This window comes from Geotrypetes seraphini, chromosome 8 (assembly GCF_902459505.1).
Source record: "Geotrypetes seraphini chromosome 8, aGeoSer1.1, whole genome shotgun sequence".
NCBI lineage: Eukaryota > Metazoa > Chordata > Amphibia > Gymnophiona > Dermophiidae > Geotrypetes > Geotrypetes seraphini.
The window spans coordinates 21,279,739-21,301,720 of record NC_047091.1 but is presented as its reverse complement, the minus strand read 5'-3'; the positions used below and the strand labels follow the sequence as shown (position 1 = coordinate 21,301,720).

At 45.1% G+C, this 21,982-nt stretch overlaps 1 protein-coding gene across 2 annotated transcripts in view; it reads left to right on the top strand.

Annotated features, from left to right (window-relative positions):
- Positions 1–21,550, top strand: part of AGO3 (argonaute RISC catalytic component 3) — a 125,829-nt gene extending 104,279 nt beyond the window's left edge. Inside the window, exons 15-19 of one of the 2 annotated variants that reach the window (XM_033956433.1) lie at positions 2,550–2,645; positions 2,995–3,129; positions 3,310–3,411; positions 15,872–16,071; positions 18,784–21,550. In XM_033956433.1, coding sequence (XP_033812324.1) covers positions 2,550–2,645; positions 2,995–3,129; positions 3,310–3,411; positions 15,872–16,071; positions 18,784–18,892 — 642 coding nt within the window. In that variant the 3' untranslated portion in view covers positions 18,893–21,550. Of the gene's footprint in view, positions 1–2,549; positions 2,745–2,994; positions 3,130–3,309; positions 3,412–15,871; positions 16,072–18,783 lie in introns of both variants that reach the window. The other variant, XM_033956431.1, reaches the window with a different exon arrangement.
- The last annotated feature ends 432 nt before the right edge of the window (positions 21,551–21,982 follow it).

The window sequence follows — 21,982 nt, the reverse complement described above, 5'->3', positions numbered from 1 at the left end:
TGAATCTAATTATCCTGAGCCTATGCAGGTGGACTTGGCCTCAAGCTGCAAACAGTGAGTGTGGATTATTTGGAACTGTTTGTTTGCTGTGTTTTGTTTTTTCTTGGATGTTGGTTTTTTTGAGAAAGCTAGGAATGTGTGGGGAGAGGTTTTGTTGTCACCCTGGGTGGGATTTTGAAGGCCATATCTGTGGCTGTATTTTTGACAAAATCTGTGTCACTCTCCTTTCCTGGCAGTCATATAATATTGCCAGAGGCTTTTCTCATTTTCTTTAATGACTGAGAATTGTGGAAGCAAGTATCCTAAACTTTATTTTTTGATTTGCTGAATTACCTGATTTGAAGCAGGCAGTGCTAGCTCTGTGGAGAGCTGAAGTCTCAGGAGCAATTGGGACTTAATTAGGATTGAAAGAAAGTTTGGACTTTATTTTGGACTGTTTTATTTTCTTGCCCTTTTTGGCAATTTTGCTTTAATGCTGTGTGGAATCCTGACAAATGTTGCAAGGGTTTGATGAATTACTTACCTGCATGAAGAAATGAGTAAAATGAACTATTTCTCTAAACAACCTCAATTGTTGGGACTTTATTTTGTTTTGCTTTAATTTTGATTACTGCTGAGAGTCCAGTCCTGCAGGATGACTCCATGTCGGGTCACACGCTGGTGCGCTGTTTATTGTAACCACCGGGATTGCTATAGAGCCCAGCCCTGGGCTACAGGGGTGGTCGCACTCTAGATAAATAAGTGTCAAAGCACTGCACAGCAGACACTATCTCATCTTCAAAGAAGAAAAATATAAACAAATAGATCAAGAAAAGCAAACATTAAGAGAAAAAAAACATAAATGAAATTTGCTTGAATGTTTGTATCATGCTTTTTCCTCCTCAAAAGTCTTTCCAATGTCCTCTGGTCTTCCAGTCTCAGAGTTTTCACTGTTCCATCCAATAATCCATGATCATAAGAGTCCAAAAATAATAAAATAAAAAGCTATGAGCTCTAAATAAAAACCAACATATACAGCTCTAGTGCACAATTACCAAGAAACCGTATCTTCCAAAGTTTTAAGCTGCAGCCTCGGCTTTTTGGTACACCCATTCCTTTCCCAACACCTGCCCACATCCTGTTGCCACCTCTATCTGCCCTCCAGTCTGCCAACTTAGCTGTTTCTCTATTATGGATGATTACGAGTCCAAAATAAAGAATTCAAACGGCATACTACTTTTACAGAAGAAAAACCCAACCAAGAGCTGACACTGTTGCCTCCATGGATCTTCGAGTGAGGTGATTAAATTTGTGGACGATACAAAGTTATTCAAAGTAGTGAAAAAGCAGGGGGATTGCGAAGATCTACAAAGTGACATAATCAAGCTCGAGAAATGAGCTTCGACATGGCAAATGAGGTTCGTGGATAAATGAAAAGTGATGCATGTCGGTAACAAAAATCTCATGCACAAATACAGGATGTCCGGTGCGGTACTTGGAGAGACCTCCCAGGAAAGAGACTTGGGAGTTCTGATCGACAAACATAGTAACATAGTAGATGATGGCAGATAAAGACCCGAATGGTCCATCCAGTCTGCCCAACCTGATTCAATTTAAATTTTATTTATTTTTAATTTAATTTAATTTTTTTTAAATTTTTCTTCTTAGCTATTTCTGGGCAAGAATCCAAAGCTTGCCCAGAAATAGCTAAGAAGAAAAATTAAAAAAAAATAAAATAAAATAAAGTCGATGAAGCCATCAGCACAATGCGCTCCGGTGGAAAAAGGGCGAACAATGTTAGGAATGATTAAGAAGGGGATCATGAACAGATCAGTGAGGGTTATCATGCCGCTATACCGGGCCATGGTACGCCCTCACCTGGAGTACTGCGTCCAGCACTGGTCGCCGTACATGAAGAAGGACACGGTACTACTTGAAAGGGTCCAGAGAAGAGCGACTAAAATGGTTAAGGGGCTGGAGGAATTGCCATACAATGAGAGATTGGAGAAACTGGGCCTCTTCTCCCTTGAAAAGAGGAGACTGAGAGGGGACTTGATCGAAATGTTCAAAATACTGAGGGGAAAAGACTTAGTAGATAAAGACAGACTGTTCACCTTTTCCAAGGTAGGGAGAATGAGAGGGCACTCTCAAAAGTTGAAAGGGGATAGATTCCGTACAAATATAAGGAAATTCTTCTTCACCCAGAAAGTGGTGGAAAACTGGAACGCTCTTCCGGAGTCTGTTATAGGGGAAAACACCCTCCAGGGTTTCAAGACAAAGTTGGACAAGTTCCTGCTAAACTGAAATGTACGCAGGTGAGGCTGGACTCATTTAGAGCACCGGTCTTTGACCTGGGGGCTGCTGCGTGAGTGGACTGTTGGGCAGGATGGACCACTGGTCTGACCCAGCAGCGGCAATTCTTATGTTCTTGTGTTCCAAATAGCTTAAGTGATTAAGGGTTTGTCCAGAGAAGGTCTTCTCCGATTGTGAACATGAAGCTGTCACTAGCTGATTCACCACACCTTCTTGTTCTGACCTAAAAAGACCATTCTTTCTTTCTTCTGTTACAGGTTGTAGGTAGTATGGATGCCCATCCCAGCAGATACTGTGCCACAGTGAGAGTTCAGCGGCCCCGGCAGGAGATCATTCAGGACTTGGCATCCATGGTGAGAGAGCTGCTCATCCAGTTCTACAAGTCCACGCGTTTCAAGCCCACACGCATCATCTTCTATCGTGATGGTGTTTCTGAGGGACAGTTTCGGCAGGTCTGTCACCTGAATGTGCTTCTTAGAATGTCACTTGGACCAGTAAAGCCACTGATACAGTAATAGTCGTTTTATATCCTTGGACATTTTAAACAGACCATAAGGCAATTTATCTGAGAGGCTCTTATTAGCAACAGAAACGGAACAAACATGTTTAAAGAAAAAGGCCTCTCTTTTTTTCTGCATTGGTTTAACCCTTTGCTACGTGAAACAAACCAGTTTAACATAATGACTGGGTCCTATCTCTTAGGTGCTGTATTATGAGCTGCTTGCAATTCGAGAGGCCTGCATCAGTTTGGAGAAAGATTACCAGCCTGGGATAACATATATTGTAGTGCAGAAACGGCATCACACACGCCTCTTCTGTGCAGACAGAACTGAAAGGGTAATTTTCCAGCTTTTGCTTGTATTTTGTGCAATGTCTTCTTACTCTAAGCTCTAACAGACTATGACTCTGCTCATATGGATGCCATAAGATAACTGTACTTTTGTTAGCAGAAAAGGGGCTCATGTTACCGGGCCAGAAACTATAATAATGCTGATCTCTCTCTCTCCATGATTTAAGGTGGGAAGAAGTGGAAACATTCCAGCTGGAACCACAGTAGACACAGATATTACACATCCTTATGAGTTTGATTTTTATCTCTGCAGTCATGCAGGAATACAGGTGAGGCACCTTTCTAAGGTTGTAGCATTGTGGTTCTTTCTGCTGTTTCTCTGAGCTCTCAGTTCTGTGTTATAGGTGAAATTCCCTCAACTTAGCTCCTGCACAGGTTGTTGGTGAGGCCCCACTTGGAGTATTGTGTTCAGTTTTGGAGGCTGGAGCTTGCTAAGGACATAAACTCGAAGTAGTTCAGAGGAAGACAACATAAATGGTATGAAGTTTGAGTCAAAAGACACATGAGAAGAGACATGAAGACCTAAATATGTAAATCACAGAGGAAAGGAGAAACAAGGGAGATAAAATACAGATATTTAACCACTTGAAAGGTATTAAATACAAATCTCTTCCAGAGAAGACATAAACTGAGGTTGCAGAGAGGTAGATTTAGGAGCAACTTACAATCTGTATGACACCCCCCTCTCCCCATGCTATATGTGTCAGCATGTGATACCAGTTTATTTTAACATTTTGCTCTTCGTTTAGTATTTCTTTGGTCATGAGTCCTGCTTCTTCCTCTTCCCCACAGCCCTCAATACTTCTTTGCCGTCTTTGGTAATAGCAGTGGTCCATCTGCTGGCATTGGATCTTTTACAGGAAGTTGTGTCAGAAAAGGCAGGATGCACTAAAGGAACGACCTTCATGCCAGCAAATGCCACCTGTTTGGATTTCTGCTATTGCCAGAAATGGCAAAGGACTGTGGGATGAGAGAGAGAGAGAATAGAAAGGCCCCAGTGCTGGCAGAAAGCTCTTGTTTAGATAACTGCTATTAGCAGAGACTATGGAGGAAGGAAAAAGAGAAAAGGCCCTGATACCAGTTGTGTAAAGGGTGCTCCGGGGCTGAGTGGATTGCAGAAGGACTTGCTAGCTGAAACGTGGTGCATCCACTCTGAATCTTTTCTGGGTCTCTCCTACGTTGCTGCGAGCTGTACTTCTACCTGCAGTTTTTCTCTTCTGCACGTGAGCGGAAGGAGTGTTTCTGTTCAGATCTCTCCTTTTCTTATTTGATTTGGTGTATTTTTTACCTTTATTCGGAGGAGATTTGTTCAGTGGCGACTTGGTCCACACTATACACTTTTGCAAGGTTTTACAGGGTGGACGTTGCGGCACAAGAGGACTCTGCCTTTGGCTCTTTTTTGTTTTGGGCCGGCGCAGTCAGCCTGCCCTAGTTCTCTGGGGCTGCTTTTGTATGTTCTAAAAGGATGTTGAAGATGAAGAATGAAATAATTTGCGCCTACCTACTGTTTCATTCTGTATTTGATTTCTCCAAGTTGTATGTAGGATGCCAGTCAGCCCTTTGGGCTCTGAAGGATATTGTCTGATCTGAGCTCCTTTGATGCTTCTGTTGACTATTACTAGTTTCTTTACATGTTATATTAAAGCAGAGCAGTTGTATTGTTGGGGTGTCCCCTATTTGTCCTTCACATAATCGGTTGGAGCTCTAGCATGCAGGTGGCAGTAGAGCTCCCAGTGAAGTAGGAGGGACACAGAAATATCCGGAGTGGATTCCTTCTGCAGATGGCTCGTGGCCATAGGAAGATAACCCGCTTGTCTAGAATGACACACCTATCTACTGGAAAAGATATTATCAAGGTAACGACATAATCGCTTTCTCTTTTTCTTTGACACTGCGCATCCCTTTTTGAGCCAACTTAACCCCAGTTAACATCAATAATTGGTTGTAAGCACTCAATTAACAATGTATATACTCAAATGTAAACCCAGATTTTGGGCCAAAAAAATGGCCCAAAAATGGGGGTCTTGGTTTATATTTCAGTCTACTACCATAGTTAAAAAAAAAAAAAACTATCCCAATTAAAGCCTACCAGGCTGTGGGGAATGGAGTCACAGGTCAGGGGCAGGCCTGACATGCGAGGCAGGCAGCTGATTCCTCCCAGCTGTGGCAATCCTCCATGCTGTTTGCTGGCCGCTGGAAGGCGTGAGGAGTCCTGACTTTGGTCCTGTCCCGGTTCCGGTCCTGCTAAACCGGCTGGCAATAATGAAGTCAGATGCCGTGAGGGCCTTGCCTCTTGCCAAATTGCTAAAGGCTCTGCTGGTCTCGATCCCGCCCCCCTCTGAAGTTACTTCCTGATTATGAGGTGCGGTATCGAGACTGGCAGAGCCTATAGCGATTTAGCAAGAGGGAAGGTCCCCGCAGATTCTGGCTTCATTATTGCCAGTTGGTTTAGTGGGACTGGGACAGGACATCTACAGAAAACACCTCCAGACCATCCTCCCATCAGACCAATGTTCTCCAACAAGAGTTCTAATTCCTCCTCAAGCTCAATGCCATTGAGAAAGTTCCTCAGCAGGAGCAGGGCCAAGATTCTACTGCAAGTATTTCCTCATTCCAAAGAAAACCAGAAATCTTCTTCCAATTCTGAATCTCTGCATTCTTAACAAATATTTAGTGAAGAAGAAGAAGTTTTGTATGGTCTCTCTGGGACCCTGTTTCCCCTCCTGGACAAGAATGACTGGCTCTGCTCTCTGAATCTCAAGGAAGCCTACACACACATTCCCATCCTACAAGCAAACAGAAATATCTGCGCTTCTGTCTGGGGACACATCACTTCCAATATAAGAAACATAGAAATATAGAAATTGACGGCAGAAAAGGGCCATAGCCCATCGTGTCTGCCCATACCAATGACCCACTCCCTGATTCTTACTCTCCTAGAGATCCCACATGAATATCCCATTTTCTCTTGAAATCTAACACGCTGCTGGCCTCAATCACCCGCTGAGGCAGCTCGTTCCAATGATCTACCACCCTTTCAGTGAAGAAGTACTTCCTAGCATCACCCTGAAATTTCCCTCCCCTGATTTTCAGCGAGTGTCCTCTGGTTACCGAGGGCCCTGTAAGACTGAAGATATCATCTTTCACCTCTATACGCCCAGTAATATACTTAAAGGTCTCAATCATGTCCCCTCTCTCTCTTCGCTCCTCCAGTGAGTACATCCGCAGTTTCCTCAACCTTTCTTCATACGTGAGTTCCCCGAGCCCCAAAACCATCCTGGTAGCCATTCGCTGAACCGACTCAATTCTCAACACATCTTTTCGGTAGTGTGGTCTCCAGAATTGAACACAATACTCGAGATGAGGTCTCACCATGGATCTGTACAGTGGCATTATGACTTCAGGCTTTCTGCTGACAAAACCCCTACGAATACATCCCATCATTTGTCTTGCCTTGGATGAAGCCTTCTCTACTTGATTGGCAGCCTTCATATCGTCGCTAATGATCACTCCTAAATCACGTTCCACCGTGGTCCTGGACAAGGTTTCACCATTTAGTGTGTAAGTTCTGTGCGGATTTTTTTTTGCCTAGGTGCATTACTTTACATTTTTTAGCATTGAAGCCCAGCTGCCAAGTTGATGACCACTGTTCAAGCTGTCTTAGGTCCTGCGTCATAAAGTCAGGCACACTGCTTTTGCCAACTATGTTGCATAGTTTGGCATCGTCGGCAAACAGTGATACTTTTCCTCTAAGTCCTTGGGTCAAATCTCCTATGAATAAATTGAATAGAATCGGCCCTAAGACGGAGCCCTGAGGTACTCCACTCATCACTGCTGACGTTTTGGAGGGGGTACCGTTTACCATCACCCTTTGAAGCCTACCATCTAGCCAATCCCTTACCCATGTTGTGAATGTATCCCCTAATCCCATCGATTTTAGTTTGTTCAACAGCCTGCGGTGTGGGACGCTATCAAAAGCTTTGCTGAAGTCCAAATATATCACGTCAAGGGACTCACCGGCATCCAGATGACTAGATATATAGGGTGCTTTCGTTTGGACTAACGTCGGCACCCAGAGTATTTGCGATACAAAGTTATTCAGAGTAGTGAGGACACAGAAGGATTGCAAAGACCTACAAAGAGACATAGATACATTCGAGGAATGGGCTGCAAAATGGCAAATAAGGTTCAATATAGATAAGTGCAAGGTGATGCATGTCGGTAACAAAAATCATATGCACGAATACAGGATGTCCGGTGCTATACTCGGAGAGAGCCCCCAGGAAAGAGACTTGAGAGTATTTGTAGACAAGTCACTGAAAATGGTCTGCGCAATGTGTGGCGGCGGCAGCAAAAAGGGCAAACAGAATGCTAGGAATGATTAAGAAGGGGTTCACAAACAGATCTGAAAAAGTTATCGGGCCATGGTACGCCCCCATCTGGAATACTGCGTCCAACACTGGTCGCCGTACATGAAAAAGGACATAGTACTACTCGAAAGGGTCCAGAGAAGAGCAACGAAAATAGTTAAGGGACTTGGGGAGTTGCTGTACAACGAGAGGCTAGAGAAACTGGGTCTCTTCTCCCTTGAACAGAAGAGACAGAGGGGACCTGATCGAAACATTCAAGATATTGAAGGGAATTGACTTAGTAGAGAAAGAGAGACTGTTCACCCTCTCCAAGGTGAAGAGAACTAGAGGGCACTCGTTAAAGTTAGAAGGGAAAAAATTCCGTACAGACGTAAGGAAGTTCTTCTTCACTCAGAGAGTGGTAGAAACCTGGAACGCTCTTCTGGAGGCTGTTAAAGGAGAAAGCACCCTCCAGGGATTCAAGATAAGGTTGGATAAGTTCCTACTGGAACAGAACATATGCAGGTAAGGCTAGACTCAAATAGGGCACTGGTCTTTGACCTAAGGGTCACCGCGTGAGCAGACTGCTGGGCACAATGGACCACTGGTCTGACCCAGCAGTGGCAAATCTTATGTTCTTATTCACAGAATGTTTAGTTGTAGTGGCTGCAACACTCCACTATTACGGCTTTCATGTGTTCTCTTATCTGGATGACTGGTTGTTCAAAGCCTCATCACTGCTCCTTGTGACCCTGGGCAAGTCACTTAATCCTCCATAGCCCCAGGTATGTTAGATAGATTGTGAGCCCACCGGGACAGATATGGAAAATGCTTGAGTACCTGATTGTAAAACCACTTAGAAAACCTTGATAGGCGGTATATAAAATCCTAATAAACTTAAACTTAAACCTCAGATTGTTCATTAGCCATGACTTCAATAGTACGTCTCCTAGAACTTCTAGGATTTGCAATAAATTACCATCTCCAACCCTCTCAAACGCTGGAGTTCATCAGGATGTTTCTGGACACAACTCAGACTTGAGCATTTATACCACAACAGTAGCTGGACAACCTCATTTAGATTTGCCAGAAGGTCTCCTCTGTTCAAAGCATCACTGCATGTCAAATGCTGCATCTTTTAGGTCATAGGGCATCCACAGTGCATGTAACTGCATTTGCTCGTCTACATCTCAGAAAACCTGAATGGGTGCTCTCAACCCAATGGTGTCAGGCCACAGATCCACTATCTCAGTAACTGCAGGTAACTGCAGCACTGCGTCAAATCACTTCAGTAGTGAATCACACAGAACAATCTATCCAGAGGCCTTCTCTTCCAGGCTCTTCCACATCAAATGGTATTGTCAATGGATGCCTCCATGCTCAGATTGCAAGTCCACCTAGATGGCCTCCATACTCAAAGCAGCTGGACTCTTGAAGAGAAATTTCTTCATATCAATCTCCTCGAGCTTCGGGGTGATCTGCAATGCTCTATGTACATTCCAAGTAGTAATCAAGTAGTACATGATTCACGCCGACAACCAAGTAGCCATATACTATGAACAAACAAGGAGGCACAGGGTCTCGCACCCTTTGTCAAGAAGCAATACAAATCTGAACCTCGGTGATTCCTCGCAACATATTTCTTAAAGCGATTTATCTAGCAGGAAAATAGAATGTCTTAACAGACAAGTTGAGCAGACTTCTACAACCTTACGAATGGTCACTCAATGCATTGGATATTTTTGACCTGGGGACTCCATACTTAGATCTCTTCACTTCCAATCTACTGTTCCAGAATTGACACTCCTGATCACTTTGATTACAATGTCTTTCTTCTAGATTGGACGGGCAAATTCCTGTACACCTTCCCTCTGACTCCTTTTAGGGAACACTCTAGTGATAGTTTGCCAAGAACGAGCCACAGTGATTCTTATAGCACCTAGTTGACCATGACAACCATGGTTCTCTCTCCTTCTCCAGCTCAGTGTATGGGAATTCATTACACTTAAGATTTTTCCATCCTTATTGACACAGAACTAAGGATTTTTTCTCCATCTCAATCTACAATCCTTGTCTTTCACAGCATGGTACCTCTGCCACCATTTAGATACTTTTACACTTTCTGCATCAGTATCAGCCATAATTGAAGCCTCTAGGAAACCTTCCACGCAGTGTTGTTAACGCTTCAAGTGGAGTCACTTTACACTATGGTGTGATCAACACTCGTTACGTCCAGACACAGGTTCTCTACTGTCAATTCTGAACTATCTGCTATACCTTTCCGACTCCGGTCTTAAAGCTACTTCGGTCAGAGTACATCTCAGTTTAATAAGTGCTTTTCATATTCCTCTGGATAAAAAAAAACACATTGTCTGCCTATCCTCTGTTCTCTAGATTCATGAAAGGCCTTTTTCATACCAAACTACCAATCAAACCTCCTGCAATTGCTTGGCATCTTAATCTTATACTTTCAACCCTCATTAAAGCCCCCTTTGAACCAATAGCATTTTAGTCTCTTAAATATCTCATTTGGGAAGTAGTATTTCTAATCTGCACATCATATCAATGAAATACAAGCACTAGTATCAGATTCTTTCATGTCAGAGTACCGTATTTTCACGTAGATAACGCGCACTCGTGTAAAACGCGCACACGGGTATAGCGCGCGGAAAACACAAAATTATGTACAGAAATTTTTGTATACCGCGCACACCCGTATACCGCGCATGCTGCCCGACTCTCCAGTTGCCCGCCCCGACTCTCCTCTCCCCCTTGAAGTCCTGTCCCCACCCTGAGAGCCTGATGCCCCCCCCGATGTCCGATTCATCCCCCCCCCCGCAGGACCGCTCGCACCCCCACCCCGAAGGACCGCTCGCACGCACCCCCACCCTGAAGGACCGCTCGCACCCCCACAGCCTCCCGACCCCCCCCATCATGTAGAAGCTCCTACCGGTGTCCTGCTGCTTCCCCTCTTGCCCCGCCGACTCCCTGACACGATCGGGGCAAGAGGGAGCTCAAGCCCTCTTGCCCCAGCCAACCGCGGCACCCCCGACACGATCGGGGCAAGAGGGAGCTCAAGCCCTCTTGCCCCAGCCAACCGCGGCACCCCCGACACGATTGGGGCAAGAGGGAGCTCAAGCCCTCTTGCCCCCCCGACTCCCCAACACGATCGGGGCAAAAGGGAGCCCAAGCCCTCTTGCCCCGCCGACTCCCCAACTCCCCGACAATATCGGGCCAGGAGGGAGCCCAAGTCGCCCTGGCGACCCCCCCCCTAGTTGTTTGGGCCAGGAGGGAGCCCAAACCCTCCTGACCACGGCGACCCCCTACCCCCACCCCGCACTACATTACGGGCAGGAGGGATCCCAGGCCCTCCTGCCCTCGACGCAAACCCTCCTCCCCCCAACGACCGCCCCCCCCAAGAACCTCCGACCGCCCCCCCAGCCGACCCGCGACCCCCCTGGCCGACCCCCACGACACCCCCACCCCCCTTCCCCGTACCTTTCTGTAGTTGGCCGGACAGACGGAAGCCAAACCCGCCTGTCCAGCAGGCAGCCAACGACGGAATGAGGCCAGATTGGCCCATCCGTCCCAAAGCTCCGCCTACTGGTGAGGCCTAAGGCGCCTGGGCCAATCAGAATAGGCCCGGGAGCCTTAGGTCCCTCCTGGGGGCGGGGCCTGAGGCACATGGTCAGGTTGGGCCCATGTGCCTCAGGCCCCGCCCCCAGGAGGGACCTAAGGCTCCCGGGCCTATTCTGATTGGCCCAGGCGCCTTAGGCCCCACCAGTAGCCGGAGCTTTGGGACGGATGGGCCAATCCGGCCTCATTCCGTCGTTGGCTGCCTGCCGGACAGGCGGGTTTGGCTCCCGTCTCTCCGGCCAACTACAGAAAGGTACGGGGAAGGGGGGTGGGGGTGTCGGGGTCGGCTAGGGGGGTCGCGGGTCGGCTGGGGGGCGGTCGGAGGTTCTTGGGTGGGGCGGTCGTTGGGGGGAGGGGGGTTTGCGTCGAGGGCAGGAGGGCCTGGGATCCCTCCTGCTCGTAATGTAGTGCGGGGTGGGGGTAGGGGGTCGCCGTGGCCAGGAGGGTTTGGGCTCCCTCCTGGCCCGAACAACTAGCGGGGGGGGGGGGGGCGCCAGGGCCAGGAGGACTTGGGCTCCCTCCTGGCCCGATATTGTCGGGGAGTTGGAGAATCGGCGGGGCAAGAAGGCTTGGGCTCCTTTTTGCCCCGATCGTGTCGGGGAGTCGGAGGGGCAAGAGGGCTTGAGCTCCCTCTTGCCTCGATCATGTCTGGGGTGCCGCGGTTGGCTAGGGCAAGAGGGCTTGAGCTCCCTCTTGCCCCGATCGTGTCGGGGAGTCGGGGAGTTGGCAGTCCTTCGGGGTGGGGGTGCGGGTGCGTGCGAGCGGTCCTGCGGGGGGTGAATCGGACGTCGGGGGGGGGGAACTATGTAAAAAAAAAATTGTACAACGCGCTCACGCGTATACCGTGCAAGGGTATGCACGGTTTGTAAAAACACGTATAACGCGCGCGTTATATGCGTGAAAATACGGTAGTTCTTCAAATTCATTTTAAATTCCTGTCGAAGGTCATAAGAACATAAAAACAGAAGAATAGACTTACTGGATCAGACCAATGGTCCTTCCAGCCCAGTATCCCATCTTCATGGAGGCCAATCCAAGTCGCAAGTACCTGGCAAAAACCCAGTTAGTAGCAGCATTCTATGCTACTGATCCAGGATAAGCAGTGGCTCAGTCCATAGTCTGTCTCAGCAGCAGACAATGAACTTGTCCAAACCTTTTTCTTAAACTAGCTACATTAACCTCTCTGGCAATGCATTCCAGAGCTTAACTATTCTCCTGAGTGAAAAAAATTTCCTCCTATTGGTTTAAAAAGTATTTCTCAATAACTTTGAGTGTTCCCTAGTCTTTGTAAATCTTGATGCACTTGTAACCGTTCTACACCACTCAGGATTTTGTAGACTTCAATCAAATCTCCCCTTAGCTGTCTCCTTTCTAAGCTGAAGAACCCTAACCTCTTTAGTCTTTCCTCTTTATCATCTTGGTCACTCTTCTTTGAACCTTTTCTAGTGCCACTATATCTTTTTTGAGATAAGGAGACCAGAACTGAATGCAATACTCAAGGTGAGGTCGCACCATTGAGTGATTCAGAGGCATCCTTTTAAAAAATAATTCCTAGCATAGAAACATAGAAGATGACGGCAGATAAGGGCCATAGCCCATCAGGTCTGCCCACTCTACTGACCCACCCCCAAGTTTACTATCCTAGGGATCTCACTCCTGGTGACAGGTTCCCTTGGCTTAACCCTCTAAGGGATCCCACATGGGCATCCCATTTGCTCTTAAATTCTTGCACGCTGTTTGCCTCGATCACCTGCACCGGGAGCTCGTTCCAAGGATCAACCACTCTCTCGGTGAAGAAATATTTCCTGGTGTCGCCATGAAATTTCCCGCCCCTGAGTTTGAGCGGATGCCCTCTTGTGGCTGAGGGTCCTTTGAGAAAGAGAATCTCTTCTTCCATCTCGATACGGCTGGTAATATACTTAAACGTCTCGATCATGTCTCCTCTCTCCCTACATTCCTCGAGTGAGTACAGCCGCAAATTTTTCAGCCTTTCCTCGTACGATAGATCCTTGAGCCCCGAGACCATCCTGGTGGCCATCCGTTGCACCGACTCTACTCTCAGTACATCTTTTCGGTAGTGTGGCCTCCAGAATTGCACACAGTATTCCAAATGAGGCCTCACCATGGTTCTGTATAATAGCATTATGACTTCAGGCTTCTGGCTGACGAAACTCCTGCGGATGCAACCTAACAACTGTCTTGCCTTAGATGAAGCCTTCTCCACATGATCAGCAGTTTTCATGTCTGCGCTGATGATCACTCCCAAGTCTCGTTCTGTTGAAGTTCTAGCTAAGATCTCACCATTCAAGGTGTAAGTTCTGCACGGATTTCTGCTGCCGAGGTGCATGATCTTGCATTTCTTAGCGTTGAAGCCCAGCTGCCAGGTTGAGGACCAAAGCTCCAACAAATGTAGGTCCTGTGTCATACTATCGGGTGAATTGCCATCTCTCACTATATTGCATAGTTTGGCGTCATCAGCGAATAACGTTACCTTACCTTGAAGCCCCTGAGTTAGGTCACTTATGAATATGTTGAAAAGGAGCGGGCCCCAGACTGAGCCCTGCGGTACTCCACTGGTCACCTCCGATGTTTTAGAGAGGGTATCGTTAACTACCACCCTCTGAAGTCTGCCACTCAGCCAGTCATTGATCCATATAGTTAGTGTTTCTCCCAGCCCCATTGATTTCATCTTGCTCAACAGCCTGCGATGCGGGACATTATCGAAAGCTTTGCTGAAGTCTAGGTATACGATGTCCACGGATTCTCCCAAGTCTAACTGTTTTGTTACCCATTGCACTTTGGGCGGAAGATATCAGCATATTGTCCATGCTGACACCCAGATCTTTTTCTTGAATGCTCACTCCAAAGGTGGACCCTAGCATCCGGTGACTATGATTTGGGTTATTCTTCCCAATGTGCATCACTTTGCAATTGTCCATATTAAATTTCGTCTGCCACATAGATGCCCAGTCTTCCAATTTCCTAAAGTCTGCCTGAAATTTTTCACAATCCACATGCGTTTTAACAACTTTGAATAGTTTAGTGTCATCTGCAAATTTAATCACCTCACTCGTCTTTCTAATTTCCAGATTATTTATAAATAAGTTAAATAGCACCGGTCCTAGTCCAGGAGGTCCCTGTGGCACCTGAGCCATTCTATAGTTCTACCTGTCTTCTTTCCAAGACCTCATTCTCACCCCGAAGAAGCAGCACTCCACACAATGGACTCTAAACATGCTATTGCTTATTTCTTATATTACACAAAACCTTATAGAAAATCCACTCAATTGTTTTTTGTCATTTGATCCTGACAGACTTGGAACACCCATTTCTAAGAGAACCATCTCCACGTGTTTGGCAGACTTCATCTGTTTCTGTTATGTTCGGACTGAGCTGCCACTAGAAGGTCGTGTTACCGCAACTTCAGTAGCTCACCTACAAAACACTCCTGTTGAGGACATCTGTAAAGCAGCCACTTGGTCCTCAATTCATACCTTCACATCCCACTACTGTTTGGAGAATAATTCCAGACAGGATAGTTGGTTTAGCCAAGCAATTCTACAGATTTTATCCTCTATATGACACCTACTTCCATCCATCTCATTTTTTGTAACTGCTAGGGAGTTCCACATGTGAGAATATGCTGCCTGATTGTCCTATGCTAAAACACAGTTACTTACCTGTAACAGGTATTATCCAGGGACAGCAGACAGATATTCTCACAATCCTCCCACCTCCCCTAGTTGGCTTCTTAGCTCTTGTACTGAATTGATGGTACTGCGAGCCAACGTGGGTGGGAAGGCACCGGCACATGTGTGGTGTGGCAGTCTCAAGACTTTGAAATATTTAAAGTGACAGTCCACTTTTGTACTGTACATACCAAGCTCCGTGGATGATGTCACCCACATATAAGAATATCTGCCTGCCATCCCTAGATAACACCTATTACAGGGAAGTAACTGCTTTACTCACCTGTAGCAGGTGTAATCCAGTGACAGCAGGACATATATTCTCACATACCCTCCCACTTCCCCAGCAGTTGTATTTTTGCTTTTTGATCCAACTGCGGGTCCCATGCAGCTTGGACAGGTGGGAAGGAAAGGGCTTGGGACTTGTATACCGCTTTTTTGTCGTTATAAAACCATACTCAAAGCGGCAATGGAGGATTAAGTGACTTGGCCAGGGTCACAAGGAGCAGCCCTGGACAAGTCGCTTAATCCTCCAGGTACAATGGAAAGCCCTCACACATGCACTCTTCAGGCCTACCAAAGGCTTCTAGAAGTGTCTGGAATACTAAGTAGCATTCACGCCAGGGACTCCTTCAGGGGACATTACTTCCAATGTGAGGACATATGTCCTGCTGTCCTTGGAAAACAGCTGCTATAGGTGAGTAACTTTTTGTTTTATTTTGATACATATTTCAAATAATTAATGTCTTTTAAACTAGTAGTTCTTAACTAGTAGTAACTGTACCCTGAAAGGGTACAGGAAGTGGTCAGAAGAGTCTTGAAATCTGTGGTAATTTATTGAAACTTTCTAGACAGAGTGAAGACAGTTATTGGTAGCATAATTGTGTACTAGAGTAAGTTTAGTGACATTTTAGCAGTTAGCCCTCTTAGTGGCTAACAGTGACACATGTGGGCATATGGCTTGTGAGGGTTTCATTGATCAGTTAAAGACGTGTAGGAAGCAAAAAGAGTTAAGCACCCCTGGTTTGAACTAATCCGGTGTTGATTCCTCCTAGGGTACCAGCCGTCCTTCGCACTATCATGTCTTGTGGGATGATAACTGTTTCACTGCTGATGAGCTTCAGCTGCTGACCTATCAACTCTGCCACACCTATGTGCGCTGTACACGATCTGTGTCCATACCTGCACCAGCTTATTATGCTCACCTGGTGGCTTTCAGAGCAAGATATCACCTCGTGGATAAAGAACATGACAGGTAAAACGGAGCAAGTCCTTTCCTCTCTGAACCCTTGGGGAGAGGGGGATGTGGCGTGGCTGATCTCTGGGAGAGTTTGCTAGTATTAATTCAGAGTATTAATTTTGAAGCATAAGAATTCTGTACCCTGGACTTGGCTATTGACTGATACTCATACTCAATCTTAACAGATAGTATGTCAAAGCTTGATGACATTATTGAACTTCTCTTGCTCACTTTTGATCTAGTTTTATTTACCCAGAGACTTTAGCATACCAGGTATAGAAGTGTATTGGTTAGGAAGGAGTACTAGGATTCAGGCCTTCATTGAAGCTGCTGATGCTACTATAGTGCTACTAGACATAGGCAGCTCTGTACATCAAAACATAGAAAAGAGAGTCCCTGCTCAAAAGAGCTTACAATCCAGTCAATACTGGACAAGAAGGTGCATCAATACACTGTGCTCAGGTGGGGGAATTACAGAGGGAATGAGAAGACAGATATTGGTGGAGTTTGGAATTGAAAGCAGCTTCAAAGAAAGGGGCTTTGAGTCTGGATTTGAAGACTGCCAGACACAGACGTGTTCCAGGCATATGGTGCAGCAAAGTAGAAGGGATGGAGTCTGGAGTTGGCTGTAGAGGGGAAGAGTACAGAAAAGAGAGACTTATCTAAGAACATAAGAAATGCCTCTGCTGGGTCAGACCCGAGGTCCATCGTGCCCAGCAGTCCGCTCATGCGGCGGCCCAACAGGTCCAGGACCTGTGCAGTAATCCTCTATCTATACCCCTCTATCCCCTTTTCCAGCAGGAAATTGTCCAATCCTTTCTTAAACCCCAATACCGTACTCTGCCCTATTACGCACTCTGGAAGCGCATTCCAGGTGTCCACCACACGTTGGGTAAAGAAGAACTTCCTAGCATTCGTTTTGAATCTGTCCCCTTTCAACTTTTCCGAATGCCCTCTTATTTTTCGAAAGTTTGAAGAATCTGTCCCTCTCTACTCTCTCTATGCCCTTCATGATCTTGTAAGTCTCTATCATATCCCCTCTAAGTCTCCTCTTCTCCAGAGAAAAGAGACCCAGCTTCTCCAATCTCTCAGAATATGACAGGTTTTCCATACCTATTATCTGATGAGCGGAGTGCCCGAAAGGGGGGTGGGGGTGGGAATTGTATGCAGAAATGGATAGTGAGCCAATTAAGTGACTTGAGGAGAGGAATAATTTGTGAACACTCATGGTGCAAAGGTAGAACTTTGTACTGGTGGGATGGATGAATGGGAACATGAGTGTATGCATCTTTGAGGTCCAAGGCAGGAGGAAAATTATGCAAAATTTCTCTGTTTTGAGGTAAGTGTTTAAGGGTCAAAGATGAGGAAAAATCTGGTAATATTGTTGCTTAGGAACCACCTCAATAGCTTTGTTCTGTAGCAAGAGAGAGATCTCATCTGCCAGCTGAAGAATGTGATGATGCGGAATGTTGGATGGTGGGGGATGATAGGATTGGGGATGGTGAGGAAGGAAATTGAGGGAGTATCCTTGGGAAATGATCGTTAGAACCCAGTTGTTTGTGGTGACGTTCTGCCATGCTGAAAAAAAATGGGTTAGCTGCCACCCCACAGATAGCTAATTCAAACTAGGAGCAGGTTTAAGCGGAGGAAGCTGCAGTCCCGCAAATGTTGCTTCTGAGGAATTGAGGAAGATTGGGATCTCAAAGGAGCGGTCCTGATAAAAGGAGTAAAGCGTCTTTGAGGGTAATACTGTTGAAAAAATTGCTGATGGTATGATCTTTGATATGACAAAGCAGAGGAAGATCTGCAAAAAGCCTGAGATTGATCCTGATGATGTGCTGAAAGCTTGCACATGACTCTGGAATCTTCCATGATTTGGGGAAACAGTATTTTTCACTTTTTCACCAAAGAGACTATATCCTAGACATGGGGCATCTGCCAACCTGTCATGAAGGTCTATCCTAAGGTCTGAGACTTTTAGCCAAGCTGTGTGGCGAGCCACAATAGCAGCTGCAGCCATTCTAGAACTCATGTCATAGGCATCATAGTTAGTTTTTATTAAATGAAAAGTGGACTCTTGTAATGCCATATGGAGATTAGGAATTTCTTCAGTAGAAGCAATTTCCAATTGTTGTAAAATGGAGTGTTGAAAATGTAGACTTTGTAATTGATGGGCCATAATTTTTGATGTGTCTAGTAATTCTTTAGCACTCTCTAGACCGGTAGAGGTTAATCTTACAAGTGGGTATATATCTCATCATGACCATCAGGTGGAGACTACCGGTCTGGAGAAGCTAAAGCAAGTAAATTAGCAGGTAAGAACCTAATTTCTCCTTTGTTTTTCTTTTTAAACCTGACTGAAGAGGCAAGGAGAAGGGAGAGCGACCTGTATGGCACTGGTCAAAGATAAAACTGAACAGCTAGGGGTTGGAGCTCAGGAGGCAAGGTGTCCGCACATGCTCAGTAGTAAAAAAACTTCACCAGCAGCAACTTCCCCTGCTTGTCTCCGGAGAACAGCACGAGAATGGGAGGAGGGAGACAGGATGATAATTGGCAGGGCAGGTAGGGTCCAGCAAGGTAACAAAGGCATCGGGCACATGAGTATTTGACAAATAATTGCAAAATGGGATCAGCATTCAATCTAAGTTATTTGGGACAAGTAATGCTATCATTTATACAACTGTGCAGCACCACATGTGTTCTGACCTCTTTGTTTTTGTCTTCTAGTGCTGAAGGAAGTCATGTTTCTGGACAGAGTAATGGCCGAGACCCACAAGCTCTTGCCAAGGCTGTACAGATTCACCAAGACACCTTACGTACCATGTACTTCGCGTAATGCAAAGACAAACGTGTACTTGCTGAGAACCTACTAAGCCACATGCAGTGTCTGTTTCCAGTGGGTTCAGGTGATGGGGTTCGACCTCAGAGTCATGCTGAAGCCATCACTGTGTGGAGGCAACTGGCGTTTCCTTAAGTTGACAGAAGGAAAGAGAGTTTACTTCGTTGAGGAAAACAGCACTAATATGCAATATGAAACCAGCCAACTACTTGCTTTCTTCTTTTCCCCTTCTTTGCATAATCTTCTAGAGGAAGTTCTGCAGTTTATTTATTTTTATCTTGTGATTTTTACTTTATTATTGTTGTATAACCCTTTTATGCCTGTACCACAAGTTGTTTGGCAGCACAACTTTCTTTGCAAAAAAAAAAAATTCTGTGGTTTAACATAGTAGTATACCAGAACAATCGAAAGGTAGCTGAAAAAGAGTGTAAAAAAAAAAAAAAGGCAAATCTGTCCCCTCTGAATTGTGGGAATCTTTTCCCTTGCTGAAATTGAAGTCCAAGTGCTTTTGAACATACAGCACTGTTAACTATGCTCCATTTTTTGTGTGCGTGTAAATCTTTGATGTATTTTGCACACGGTTGGTCTTGCCGATTGTTGCCTTGATGTACCCCCGTCCTTCACAGCATGGAGTACTCCACTCCAGTGGTTTCCCTTCTTGAAAAAGTATATAACCGGATTCAGTGCGATGATCTGGTTTACACTGCTGCTCTCTTGTACCTGCTAGAATTATTCCTGGCACGCCAAAACTTTAGAGCTTTTGCTGAGACTTGTGTATTGTGCACAAGAAGGCAAACTGCCAGTAGAATGAAAACCAAATTCGCAAGTTGAAATCCCTTTTATCCTATTACTTTGCCTTTCTCACCATAATGTGATTTCATATCTATCTATATGGATATCCAGATATAGAGATGTTTGTGGTTTTTTTTTAAGTTTAGCTCTCAATATTCCTTTTTGATATTTATTAGGATAATGCTTTTAATTTAATTTAATTATAGAACATTTATCAGCATCAATTTATAGTAGTTTTTTTTAGAAATATGTAACCATATTTCTTGCAAGAACTGACAATTTGTTTTTGCTGTCATGTAGTGCAATAAGCCGCTAGAAATGAGATCTGTGTCTGTTGAGCTGTTCAGAAGTAGTGTCTGAACCACTATCTTATGGGGAGAGTGGCCACTTCAGTATTTCCAAGTGTCCCTCCAGTGATGTTATTGGCAGCATGCCAATAGTTGTCTGCTTAGTTGATGTGAAAGGTGAATATGAAACTCAGAGCTGTGGTTTCTTGAACAGACATCCAGATGGTCAATGAAGAGGTCTGGAAACTACCTAGCCTTATCCATTTTTACAAGGCAGCATGAGTGAATTATTTTTGTGCATGTGTATCTCAGATACAGAAGAGGTTATAAGACGGCCTCCAGCAAACAGTCTAAACCTCAGTTTTACAAAGTGACTTCACTGTCAAGACACTTTTTTAACATAATGCCTTCATTCGTAAAGGGAAAATGCTTGGATTAAGTAAGGATCCTTAGAATAGGCCTCTTCACCCGATATTTCCTAGAAATGAATTAGTTTTAAAACAATCCAAGAAAAGAAAAAATGTCCTACCTGATCATTTCTATTCCTTTTGGTTCCAACAGATCACACTAGAAATTGTGGTTGATGGACATAACCCATAATTTCTGGACTGATCTGTGGGATGATAAGGAATGAATGACCAAGACTAATTCTGGCTAGTAAGGACATGGTTTTTTTTCTGCTGAATGTTCTAGGTGACTTCCTTTCATACAGTGGTGTAAGAAACTGCCACCATCCTTGAGTACCACCCAGTTATCTGATTGTCTAGCCTCAGTCTCTTCCAATTGCTATGACATACTCTTGGTGATGCTTGTGTGCTATGTAGGATTGTATAATTAAGAGGATTTAGTATCCGCATGTCGTATAGAAGGGCTCAGTGAAGCGGCTTCAGATTTTCTTGAGCTAAGCATCTGTTGAGGGGAAATGAAGGTTTGGGGTGTCTCATTGAACGTAATTAACAAGAAGTTTGCTGTCACTTTTCTTTTCAAATTAAGGTCTTTGCAATGTAAATACGTACGTCAGTCACTTTACAAAAGAATTTAAAAGAAAAAAGAAGGTGACAGAGGGCTGGGATAGTTTCAAGAAGTTAAATCACTGAAATGTGTGAGTGAAATTTTGTTCCATTTTCATTCCACTTTAAAATGTATAAAGTAACCAAGAGCTTGGAAGAGAACAAGGCTTTATTCATGAAAAAAATAGACGGGAACCGGATGAGAGTTGCACTTTGTAACCTCACAAAACCATGTATTGAGTCCTTTTTTTTATTTGCACTGGTACGGACTATAGATGCTGCAGATTGATATGGGCATTGCTGTTAACCTAGCTCTCCTGGACTCCACTTCATCTTCACATGAGAACCAATGTTATAAAAAGTATCTTAGAGCTTGTGAGAGCTCTCATGTTAGTTTTTATATGTAAGTTTCTACTACATTTTGAGCCTAAGAGCTCAGTTTATACCTGTCTCGGACATTTTAACAGTTTTTCTGCTGAGAACCTAGGTGGAATGGTAGAGTTGCATGCCCTTTATAGATGTTTCTAGAATGATTAGCAAGGCCCTACCTCAGGATCCCTTTTTTATCCCAGGACAAGCAGGCAGCATATTCTTGACTGATGGGTGACGGCACCGACGGAGCCCCGGTACGGACAATTTTAGAGTGATTGCACTCTAAGAACTTGGAAAGTTCTAGCAGGCCGCACCGCGCACGCGCGAGTGCCTTCCCGCCCGACGGAGGCGCGCGGGTCCCCAGTTTCTTAGTTTCTGCGGAGCTAAGAAGTCGCACTTTTCAACGGCTGTTGAAAAGATTTTTTCCTGACGCCTTCCCGCTCACGAAATCTGTTAGGAAATTGTATTTCCTTTTTTTCTTTTATTATTTTCTTGTTAAAAAAAAAAAAAAAATTATTACTTTCTTTTTTCTTTTCTTTCGTCGGTTTTGCCCCGGCAGGGCCTGCTGCCCCCATCGAGGCCTCAGCCTTCGATTTGGCAGAAGCCGTTTTTACTTTCATGCCCCC